This window comes from Microcaecilia unicolor, chromosome 14 (assembly GCF_901765095.1).
Source record: "Microcaecilia unicolor chromosome 14, aMicUni1.1, whole genome shotgun sequence".
In the NCBI taxonomy this organism is placed as follows: Eukaryota; Metazoa; Chordata; class Amphibia; order Gymnophiona; family Siphonopidae; genus Microcaecilia; species Microcaecilia unicolor.
The window spans coordinates 39,662,543-39,675,029 of record NC_044044.1 but is presented as its reverse complement, the minus strand read 5'-3'; the positions used below and the strand labels follow the sequence as shown (position 1 = coordinate 39,675,029).

Genomic DNA, 12,487 nt, shown 5'->3' with positions numbered 1-12,487 from the left:
AAGCCAGATTGAAGTGGATCAAGAATAGCTTGAGATGAAAGAAAGTCAAGGCAACGGCGGTGAACAGCATATTCAAGTATCTTGGATAGGAAAGGGAGGAGGGAGATGGGGCGATAGTTGGAAGGACAGGTAGGGTCCAATGAAGGTTTTTTTAAGGAGTGGTGTGACTATAGCATGTTTGAAGGCATCAGGAACAGTCACAGTGGACAGTGACAGATTGAGGATATGACAGATAAAAGGGATGACAGTAGGAGAGAGAGTGTTAAGTAGATGGGTGGGAATAGGATCAGAGGAACAGGTAGTTAGTTTCGGGGAGGAAAGAAGATGTGTAGTTTCCTCTTCAGTGATTTCAGAAAAGGAGGCAGAGGTTGGAGGGTTGAGAGAATGGACTAAGGGAAGGAGAGGTGAAGGTGACCTGGTTGAGAATTCAAGTTTAATCTTGTGAACCTTATCATGAAAGAACTCAGCCAGAGTCTGGGGGAAAAGTGAAGGGGGAGGTGAAGGCACTTTGAGGAGAGAGTTCAGTGTGGCAAAGAGACGACGAGGGTTTGAGCCAAGAGAATTAGTCAACTGGATGTAATAGTCCTGTTTGGCAAGAAAGAGCAGACTGGAAGAAAGTCAGCAAGAATTTGAAATGTATGAAGTCAGCATGGGTACGGGATTTCAGCCAAAAGCATTCGGCAGAGCAGGCACAGGAACGTAGGTAGCGGATTCTAGAGGTCAACCAAGGTTGGGGTTTGGTACGTTTTACAGAACGGGGAATGACAGGAGCGAGAGTATCCAGAGCAGAGGAGAAAATAGTATTATAGGAAGAGACAGCCTCATTGACAGACTTGGATAACAGTGGTACAGAAGAGATTTGAAACATTGGAGGACAGAGTAGAAGGGTCAATAGCCTGAAGAATCCTAAATGTATTAAGATTGGACGGGACTTAAGTGTGAAAGTTATCAGATGATGGTCAGAGAGGGGAAGAGTTGAGGCACAGAAACTGGAGAGTGAGCAGTTTGAGGAGAGGATAAGATCAAGACAGTGGCCGTTCTGCTGAGTGGGGGCAGTGGAGCACAATTGAAGATTGAAAGAGGATATTAAAGCAAGAAATTGCGAAGCATAAGAGTCAGAGGGATCATTAGCATGAATGTTAAAATCTCCAAGAATGAGGGAAGGAGATGAAGGTTCCAGAAAGAAGGAAAGCCAAGCATCAAAGTCAGTGAGGAAGGAAGAAAGGGACTTATCAGGGGGTCGAAAAATGACTGCTACTCGGAGAGGCAGAGGAGCGAATAGACGGATGGAGTGGACTTCGAAAGAAAAAAACAGTGAGATTGAGGTAGAAGAGGTTGAAATCTACAAGAGGGACAAAGTAGTAGCCCGACACCAACTCCAAGGCCAACTGGGCGAGGAGTATGGGAGAAAAGATTACCTCCATGGCATAGGGCTGCGACTGAAGCAGTGTCTTCAGGGTAAAGCCAAGTTTCAGTAAGGCAAGCAGATGGAGAGTACGAGAGATAAAGAGGTCACGGATGTAGGGCAGTTTGTTACAGACAGAGCGGGCATTCCACAGAGCGCAAGAGAAAGGCAGGGAAGAAGGGGGGGGGGGGGAGGAGAGGAACAGAAATTAGATTGGAGATATCACGGTGTGACCTGCAGAAATAGGATGAGAGCTGATGTGGAGGACCAGGATTGGGATTGATGTCCCCAGCAGAGAGCAGGAGAAGGAGTAAGAGAGTACGGAGAAGAGTAACATAGTAGATGATGGCAGAAAAAGACCTGCACGGTCCATCCAGTCTGCCCAACAAGATAAACTCATATGTGCTACTTTTTGTGTATACCTTACCTTGATTTGTACCTGCCTTATTCAGGGCACAGACCGTACAAGTCTGCCCAGTACTATCCCTGCCTCCGGCACAGACCATATAAGTCTGCCCAGCACTATCCCCGCCTCCCAACCACCAGCCCCGCCTCCCACCACCGAGTAGGAGAGGTACGACGACAGCGACGAAGGCGAGATGTACTCAGCTAGAAAGGAGATGCATGAATAGAAGGAAGGAAATGTTTAAGGTTGAGAGCTAAGAAAAAGATGATGAATACAGATGGTGGACAATGTGTTCCTGCAGTGTACAGTGGTTTAAGATGGAGAAACAAATTAGGAAGGGACAGTGCCAAGAAGAAAAAGTGTACTGGAGCCATAAGCATATAATAGAATGTGTCCTCTCTTTTCCCTCTGATACTGATTCATATCATTATGTGATTATTACATATCAGTACGCTATCCTCTCTCCCCTCTGATTCATATCATCCTTGTATTATTACACCAGTGTAGATGTCAGTTATCCTCTCTCCCCTCTGATACTGACTCATATCATTATTGTATTATTGCATATCATTGTACACGTATGTTATTGTTATCCTCTGATACACTGACCAGATCGCTTTCCAACCATGGCCTGAACCCATATATTTATGCTGATGTAACGATATATATTTCGTTTAAAAATGACTTATCAGACATTGCAGATAAAATCAACCTCAGCTTCCAAATAATGAACTTATGGGCAGATGCATTCCAGCTAAAACTCAACGCAGAAAAGACAATAAAACCAATTACACCAATATAAATATACCAAATCTCTGCCTGTTGCGGACACCTTGAAACTCCTGGGTGTTACAACTGACCGAAATCTGACCCTAGATAGCCACGACAAAAATGTCATTAAAAAAAGATGTTCCATGCAGTGCAATGTGGAAACTTAGAAGAGTGAAACCCTTCTTCCTAAGGGAGACATTCCGCAAACTGGTGCAATCGTTGCTACTGAGCCATTTGGACTACTGTAATTCCATCTATGCAGGATGCAAAGCACAAACCATTAAGCAACTCCAGACTGCCCAAAACACCGCAGCACAATATGAAAGCGCCAAACCCCTTAGAGAAAAAATTACACTGGCTCCCATTAAAAGATCGAATTGCATTCAATATTTGCACCTTGGTTCATAAAATCATTTATGGAGAGGCCCCATCTTACATGTCTGACTTAGTAGACCTACCAGCAAGAAATAAGAAAAGTTCATCACGTACCTTCTTAAACCTTCATTATCCCAACTGCAGAGGACTTAAATACAAATCTATGCATGCATCTAGCTTCTCTTGTATCTGCACACAACCATGGCATGAACTACCAACTACCATAAAAACACAACCTTCCGGAAACTACTGAAGACAAACTTGTTTAAATAGACTTATAAAAAAAGGATCCTCCATAACGAATTAGCTCCTAGGCTACACCAGAACTCTCTTTATTGTACTCTCCTAATTTGATTTCTTTAATCGCATTCTCAGTATCGATCTTTATACCTTGTCCTACTCATTTATGTTATGAATTATCTATTTATCAACTTCTACTTTTTACCTGATTTTCTTATGCACCTTACTTGTAATATACTTTGAACAAAATATAAGCCACATTGATCCTGCATATAGGTGGGAAAATGTGGGATACAAATGCAGCAAATAAATAAATAAATACCCATTCATATCCCCGTCATACATGTACATACATCCCCCTCAGTGTACATGTATGTTGTTATCCCCCTCGTATTATTGCATATCATTGTACACATATGTTATTGTTCTCCTCTCTGCCCTCTGATACCTGTTCATATCCCCCTCCTATTATTGCACATCAGTGTAAATATATGTTGTTATCCCCCTCGTATTATTACACAGTGTACATGTATGTTATTCCCCTCATAATCATTGTACACATGTTATTGTTCTCCTCTCTGCCCTCTGATACCTGTTCATATCCCCCTCATATTATTGCACAGTGTACACATATGCTATTGTTACCCCTTCGTATTATTGCACATCATTGTACACGTATGTTATTGTTATCCCCTATTATTGCATATCAGTGTACATGTATGTTATTCCTCTCTCCCCTGATACCCATTCATATCCCCTCCCCCCTCCTATTATTGCATATCAGTGTATATGTCTGTTATTGTTCTCCTCCCCCCTATTATTGCATATCAGTGTATATGTCTGTTATTGTTCTCCTCCCCCCTCCCCCTCCTATTATTGCATATCAGTGTATATGTCTGTTATTGTTATCCCCTCCCCCCCTACTATTGCATATCAGTGCATATGTGTGTTATTGTTATCCCCTCCCCCTCCCATTATTGCATGTCTGTTATTGTTCCCCTCCCCCCTTCTATTATTGCATATCAATGTATATGTGTGTTATTGTTCTCCTCCCCCCTCCCCCTCCTATTATTGCATATCAGTGTATATCTCTGTTATTGTTCTCCTCCCCCTCCCATTATTGCATATCAATGTATATGTGTGTTATTGTTCTCCTCCCCCCTCCCCCTCCTATTATTGCATATCAGTGTATATCTCTGTTATTGTTCTCCTCTCTCCCCTCCCCCTCTGTATTATTGCACATCAGTGCATATGTGTTATTGTTCTCCTCCCCCCCCCCATTATTGCATATCAGTGCATGTGTGTTATCCCCTCCCCCCTCCCATTATTGCATATGTGTATATCTCTGTTATTGTTCCCCTCCCCCTCCTATTATTGCATATGTGTGTTATTGTTCTCCTCCCCCTCCTATTATTGCATATCAGTGTATATATATGTTATTGTTCTCCTCCCCCTCCCATTATTGCATATGTGTGTTATCCCCTCCCCCCTCCCATTATTGGATATCAGTGCATATGTCTGTTATTGTTCCCCTCCCCCTCCCATTATTGCATATCAGTGCATATGTCTGTTATCCCCTCCCCCCTCCCATTATTGCATATCAGTGCATATGTCTGTTATCCCCTCTCCCCTCCTATTATTGCATATCAGTGCATATGTCTGTTATCCCCTCCCCCCTCCCATTATTGCATATCAGTGCATATGTCTGTTATCCCATCTCCCCTCCTATTATTGCATATCAGTGCATATGTGTGTTATTGTTCTCCTCCCCCTCCCATTATTGCATATGTGTGTTATTGTTCTCCTCTCTCCCCTCCCCCCCTACTATTGCATATCAGTGCATATGTGTGTTATTGTTATCCCCTCCCCCTCCCATTATTGCATGTCTGTTATTGTTCCCCTCCCCCCTTCTATTATTGCATATCAATGTATATGTGTGTTATTGTTCTCCTCCCCCCTCCCCCTCCTATTATTGCATATCAGTGTATATCTCTGTTATTGTTCTCCTCCCCCTCCCATTATTGCATATCAATGTATATGTGTGTTATTGTTCTCCTCCCCCCTCCCCCTCCTATTATTGCATATCAGTGTATATCTCTGTTATTGTTCTCCTCTCTCCCCTCCCCCTCTGTATTATTGCACATCAGTGCATATGTGTGTTATTGTTCTCCTCCCCCCCCCCATTATTGCATATCAGTGCATGTGTGTTATCCCCTCCCCCCTCCCATTATTGCATATGTGTATATCTCTGTTATTGTTCCCCTCCCCCTCCTATTATTGCATATGTGTGTTATTGTTCTCCTCCCCCTCCTATTATTGCATATCAGTGTATATATATGTTATTGTTCTCCTCCCCCTCCCATTATTGCATATGTGTGTTATCCCCTCCCCCCTCCCATTATTGGATATCAGTGCATATGTCTGTTATTGTTCCCCTCCCCCTCCCATTATTGCATATCAGTGCATATGTCTGTTATCCCCTCCCCCTCCCATTATTGCATATCAGTGCATATGTCTGTTATCCCCTCCCCCCCATTATTGCATATCAGTGCATATGTCTGTTATCCCCTCTCCCCTCCTATTATTGCATATCAGTGCATATGTCTGTTATCCCCTCCCCCCTCCCATTATTGCATATCAGTGCATATGTGTTATCCCCTCTCCCCTCCTATTATTGCATATCAGTGCATATGTCTGTTATCCCCTCCCCCCTCCCATTATTGCATATCAGTGCATATGTCTGTTATCCCCTCTCCTCTCCTATTATTGCATATCAGTGCATATGTCTGTTATCCCCTCCCCCCTCCCATTATTGCATATCAGTGCATATGTCTGTTATCCCCTCTCCCCTCCTATTATTGCATGTGTGTATATATATGTTATTGTTCTCCTCCCCCCTCCACTCCCATTATTGCATATCAGTGCATATGTGTGTTATTGTTATCCCCTCCCCCTTCTATTATTGCATATCAGTGCATATGTCTGTTATTGTTCCCCTCCCCCTCCCATTATTGCATATGTGTTATTGTTCTCCTCCCCCTCCTATTATTGCATATCAGTGTATATATATGTTATTGTTCTCCTCCCCCTCCCATTATTGCATATGTGTGTTATCCCCTCCCCCCCTCCCATTATTGGATATCAGTGCATATGTCTGTTATTGTTCCCCTCCCCCTCCCATTATTGCATATCAGTGCATATGTCTGTTATCCCCTCCCCCCTCCTATTATTGCATATCAGTGCATATGTCTGTTATCCCCTCTCCCCTCCTATTATTGCATATCAGTGCATATGTCTGTTATCCCCTCCCCCCTCCCATTATTGCATATCAGTGCATATGTCTGTTATCCCCTCTCCTCTCCTATTATTGCATATCAGTGCATATGTCTGTTATCCCCTCCCCCCTCCCATTATTGCATATCAGTGCATGTCTGTTATCCCCTCTCCCCTCCTATTATTGCATGTGTGTATATATATGTTATTGTTCTCCTCCCCCCTCCACTCCCATTATTGCATATCAGTGCATATGTGTGTTATTGTTATCCCCTCCCCCTTCTATTATTGCATATCAGTGCATATGTCTGTTATTGTTCCCCTCCCCCTCCCATTATTGCATATGTGTGTTATTGTTCTCCTCCCCCTCCTATTATTGCATATCAGTGTATATATATGTTATTGTTCTCCTCCCCCTCCCATTATTGCATATGTGTGTTATCCCCTCCCCCCTCCCATTATTGGATATCAGTGCATATGTCTGTTATTGTTCCCCTCCCCCTCCCATTATTGCATATCAGTGCATATGTCTGTTATCCCCTCCCCCTCCCATTATTGCATATCAGTGCATATGTCTGTTATCCCCTCTCCCCTCCTATTATTGCATATCAGTGCATATGTCTGTTATCCCCTCCCCCCTCCCATTATTGCATATCAGTGCATATGTCTGTTATCCCATCTCCCCTCCTATTATTGCATATCAGTGCATATGTGTGTTATTGTTCTCCTCCCCCTCCCATTATTGCATATGTGTGTTATTGTTCTCCTCTCTCCCCTCCCCCTCCTATTATTGCATATCAGTGCATATGTCTGTTATCCCCTCCCCCCCCCTATTATTGCATATGTGTGTTATTGCATGGTTCACCTCCTGGAATCCCCCGTAGGTGGTCTGGTAGAACTCGTCCTCCTCTTCGGCGTCCAGCAGTTTGGACAAGCGGCTCCCGGCCGTCTTGCGGGGCGCTCGACCCTCCGCCAGGCTCATGACGACGACAGTCACGGGCAGCTCCCTCCCTCCGCGAGCGCAGACGACTGGTAACAAGCATCGGCCGGCGACTGCTCGGGTCTGGCGGCTCCGTCTCTCGCTACAACAGGCCGCGCAGCCCAAAGCAAAGAAGAACCGAGCGTGAGGAGCGCCGAGCAGGGCGAGACCTTGAGCTGGACAGACCTGAGTAGACGAGTGCCGAGCGCCCGATGCAGCGAGTTCTGCAAATGAAAGCAGAGTCCAATGGCAACGTCTTAAAAGCTGATGAAACTGGGCGGGGCCTGGGCGTGGTTTTCCTTTTTTGGGGGTGGGCGTGGGAGGGGAGAGAGTGGATTAATGCAGGCTGGTCCTTCTGCTTATTTCCACTAATTTACCCGACACTGACGTCAGACATAAGTGGGGGGGGGGGGGGGGGGAGATGCAGTAAAATTAACGAGCAAGTACATTACCGTGGAATGCACCAAACACTTTTTTCCAACCACAGTAGCAGCTAAGGAAAATGGAATGCAGATGAGCAAATCATGTACAAACCCTATTGCAATTTATTGATTTATTTATTTGTTGCATTTGTTATTATCCCACATTTTCCCACCTCTTTGCACTTACGTCATGCCGCAATGACAATCGTCACTAACGGTGTGACAAGAGCAAAGCATTGATACAATTAATACAATGAAGGTACATTAGATATCAAGAACATTAGAAATAATTAATATATCTCAGATATGCAAAAATATAAGGTAGAGTGTGGTGTTACATAATAACAGTCTGATTAAAGTAATCAGATTAGGAGTTCAATGTTGATTAGTTTTAATACAAATGTCATAGTGGGTCTTTATGAGATGCACTAACCTTTTCCGATTGCCTTAACGCTGGAAAATCTAACGAGAGGTCTGTACCTCTCGTTGGGGCTGCGCGGGATTGGAAAAATTATTAAAATGTAGAGAAAACAAAAAAAAACTCGGGGGGGGGGCAAAAACGGTCAAGTGCTCATCAGGAACATCCTTTATGGACGTTCTTCACTATATATATATATATAAAAAAAATCAAACAGGCTCCGATGCTGTTTTGATAAATGTTCAATAAAGACTTCATACAACTTAAAAAAGTGGAAACAAAATCCCAAGTGCTTGTCCTTTTTTTTTTTTTAACAACACTATTAGGGGGATTTGAACCCTCCACCTCTGGATTACAAGACCCGTGTTTTAACCAACTTGCTTGGATGTTTCTCTCTTAGTGCTAGGTCTCTCAGCTAAGTGAAGCATGGCCAAAAAGGCCATTTTTATTATTGTGAGGGGGGGGGGGGGCAAAAAATGTACGTGGGTTTTTTTTTAAGTGAAGCTTTATTAAAAAAAAATCAAACAGGCTCCGATGCTGCAGGCTCTTTTTTGGACATCAACCCCAGAATAATAAAAACGTCCTTTTTGGCCGTGTTTCACTCATCAGCTGAGAGACCTGGAAGTAAAGGAAAAGCATCTAAGCAAGTACATTTGTAGCTGAGTGGTTAGAGCACAGGGTTTGTAATGTAGGGGTGGTGGGTTCAAATCCCACTAATAGCTGTGTTAAAAAAATTAAAAAGGACGAGCACTTGATTTTTTTCCACTTTTTTAAGTTGTATGAAGCCTTTATTGAACATTTATCAAAACAGCATAACAAAATACAGCACTCCAGAACAAGTAAGTAATAGCATAACTGATCAGCTCCAGGTCTCTCAGCTGTATCAGCTAAACGTGCTGGGATTGGCTGACAGAGACCTGGAGGGAGGGACGTCCAAAAAGTTTTGATTTGTGTCTTCTCACGTCCCGATTTTCTTGGGTGGAAGGCTCCTCTGTATCATCAGGTTAGTTTTTAATCTCTTGCTTCTTGTAGCCTATAAAAAGAACGTCTTTTTAGAAGGAGAAGGACGTCCATAAAGGATGTCCTTGGCATGCGCAGAGCAGCCAGCATAACGCTTTGCTGCTCTGCGCATGCTCTACCGGCCGAGTCTCCGACTGTTTTATGAGGGAATAGAGAATGCAAGTGAACTGCAACAAACAGCTCATTTGCATGCCCTTTCCTTCACGCATAGCCGTTCCCTACCGATTCGCTACGGTACGGAAAGGCTCTAACGATGAGTTTAGTGCATCTGGCCCTGGGACAGAGCGAAGGTCCATCAAGCCCAGCTTCCTGTTTCCAATAGTGGCCAATCCAGGTCACAAGTACCTGGCAAGATCTTGTATTTTATGCTGCTTATCCTAGAAATAAGCAGTGGATTTTCCTCAAGTCCCTTTTAATAATGGCTTATGAATGTTTTTTTTTTTTTTTTTAGGAAGCTATCCAAAATTACAGACTTACCTATCTGTAATTTCCAAGATCACCCCTGGAACCCTTTTTTTGTTTTGTTACATTTGTACCCTGCGCTTTCCCACTCATGGCAGGCTCAATGCGGCTTACATGGGGCAATGGAGGGTTAAGTGACTTGCCCAGAGTCACAAGGAGGTGCCTGTGCCTGAAGTGGGAATCAAACTCAGTTCCCCAGGACCAGAGTCCACCACCCTAACCACTAGGCCACTCCTCCACTCTGTTTGTTATCTGGGCATTTTGTTTTCCCAATCCCATTGGGTTCCAGCTTCATTTTTCTGCGTTCCTCTGTTTACACAAATTCTTTCCAGGGGCTGCTGTTCATTCACTATTCCTCCCTTACATGTTTTTTTTTTCTGGACTGGATGGAGCGTACAGCTCTTTATCTGCCATCATTTACTATGTTTTCCCTATCAGCACTTTCCTCTACATCTTTCTACTCCTTACTTCCCCCTTGCCTCTCCTACCCTGTCGAGCATCTCCCTTCTTTCCTTTTCCCCCTACCCTTGCATCCTAACACCCCCTTCCCCCAACCCAAAAGCCCAGTATCTTCCCCTCTCCTCATCATTACCTAATGGTCTAGTATCTCCTCTCTCCCTCCAAACACTGCAGCATCTCCCCTTTCCACTGTGGCAGGAAGAACGACACTACCAGTGGTGACCTTTTTCTGTAATTACATTTGAGTTGCACTCTTTCGCCAGGCTCACAGCAGTATACAGCCCATCTTATGGTTTCAGAGGGGGCACACCAGGAGTAAAATCATAAGCATCATTTACTTCTGCCCAGGAAAGGTGCACAGCTTGACTCTAATTACAGAAAAATAGCAAGATTAATGCTCTTGCTTCTGCCACTGGGCTTTCCCTGTGCCTCCCACATCGCCTGCTGCTGCTGCCGCTCATTAAGCACCTCCTCGTTAGAGAGGGCTGTGCCCCTCCACCTATGGCCATACACCTGATGTACAATATATAAGGCACATATGTTAGGCATATGTGTTAGGCGGTGAGAGTCTGCTAGGTACGGAAGGGGAGAGGGATCTTGGGGTGATAGTATCTGAGGATCTGAAGGCGATGAAACAGTGTGGCAAGGCAGTGGCCATAGCTAGAAGGTTTTTAGGCTGTATAGAGAGAGGTGTGACCAGCAGAAGAAAAGAGGTGTTGATGCCCCTGTACAAGTCGTTGGTGAGGCCCCACCTGGAGTATTGTGTTCATTTTTGGAGGCCGTATCTTGCTAAGGATGTAAAAAGAATTGAAGCGGTGCAAAGAAAAGCTACGAGAATGGTATGGGATTTGCGTTACAAGACGTATGAGCAGAGACTTGCGAACCTGAACATGTATACCCTGGAGGAAAGGAGGAACAGGGGTGATATGATACAGACGTTCAAATATTTGAAAGGTATTAATCCGCAAACAAACCTTTTCCGGAGATGGGAAGGCGGTAGAACGAGAGGGCATGAAATGAGATTGAAGGGGGGCAGACTCAAGAAAAATGTCAGGAAGTATTTTTTCACGGAGAGAGTAGTGGATGCATGGAATGCCCTCCCGCGGGAGGTGGTGGAAATGAAAACGGTAACGGAATTCAAACATGCGTGGGATAAACATAAAGGAATCCTGTGCAGAAGGAAGGGATCCTCAGGAGCTTAGCCTAGAATGGGTGGCAGAGCTGGTGGTTGGGAGGCGGGACTAGTGCTGGGCAGACTTATACGGTCTGTGCCCAGGCTGGTGGTTGGGCGGCAGGGATAGTGCTGGGCAGACTTATACGGTCTGTGCCAGAGCTGGTGGTGGGAAGCGGGACTGGTAGTTAGGAGGCAAGGATAGTGCCACGCAGACTTATACAGTCTGTGTCAGAGCTGGTGGTGGGAGGCGGGGATAGTGCTGGGCAGACTTATAGGGTCTGTGCCAGAGCTGGTGGTTGGGAGGCGGGGATAGGGCTGGCCAGACTTATACGGTCTGTGCACTGAAGAGGACAGTACAAATAAAAAAGTATCACATATGAATTTATCTTCTTGGGCAGACTGGATGGACCGTGCAGGTCTTTTTCTACCGTCATCTACTATGTTAGTACATAAGTACATAAGTAGTGCCATACTGGGAAAGACCAAAGGTCCATCTAGCCCAGCATCCTGTCACCGACAGTGGCCAATCCAGGTCAAGGGCACCTGGCACGCTCCCCAAACGTAAAAACATTCCAGACAAGTTATACCTAAAAATGAGGAATTTTTCCAGTCCATTTAATAGCGGTCTATGGACTTGTCCTTTAGGAATCTATCCAACCCCTTTTTAAACTCCGTCAAGCTAACCGCCCGTACCACGTTCTCCGGCAATGAATTCCAGAGTCTAATTACACGTTGGGTGAAGAAAAATTTTCTCCGATTCGTTTTAAATTTACCACACTGTAGCTTCAACTCATGCCCTCTAGTCCTAGTATTTTTGGATAGCGTGAACAGTCGCTTCACATCCACCCGATCCATTCCACTCATTATTTTATACACTTCTATCATATCTCCCCTCAGCCGTCTCCTCTCCAAGCTGAAAAGCCCTAGCCTTCTCAGCCTCTCTTCATAGGAAAGTCGTCCCATCCCCACTATCATTTTCGTCGCCCTTCGCTGTACCTTTTCCAATTCTACTATATCTTTTTTGAGATACGGAGACCAGTACTGAACACAATACTCCAGGTGCGGTCGCACCATGGAGCGATA

At 44.5% G+C, this 12,487-nt stretch overlaps 1 protein-coding gene across 1 annotated transcript in view; it reads right to left on the bottom strand.

Annotated features, from left to right (window-relative positions):
• Window positions 1–7,665, bottom strand: part of VPS72 (vacuolar protein sorting 72 homolog) — a 35,791-nt gene extending 28,126 nt beyond the window's left edge. Inside the window, exon 1 of the mRNA XM_030187182.1 lies at window positions 7,336–7,665. Coding sequence (XP_030043042.1) covers window positions 7,336–7,452 — 117 coding nt within the window. The 5' untranslated portion in view covers window positions 7,453–7,665. The remainder of the gene's footprint in view (window positions 1–7,335) is intronic.
• Between the last annotated feature and the right edge of the window lie 4,822 nt (window positions 7,666–12,487).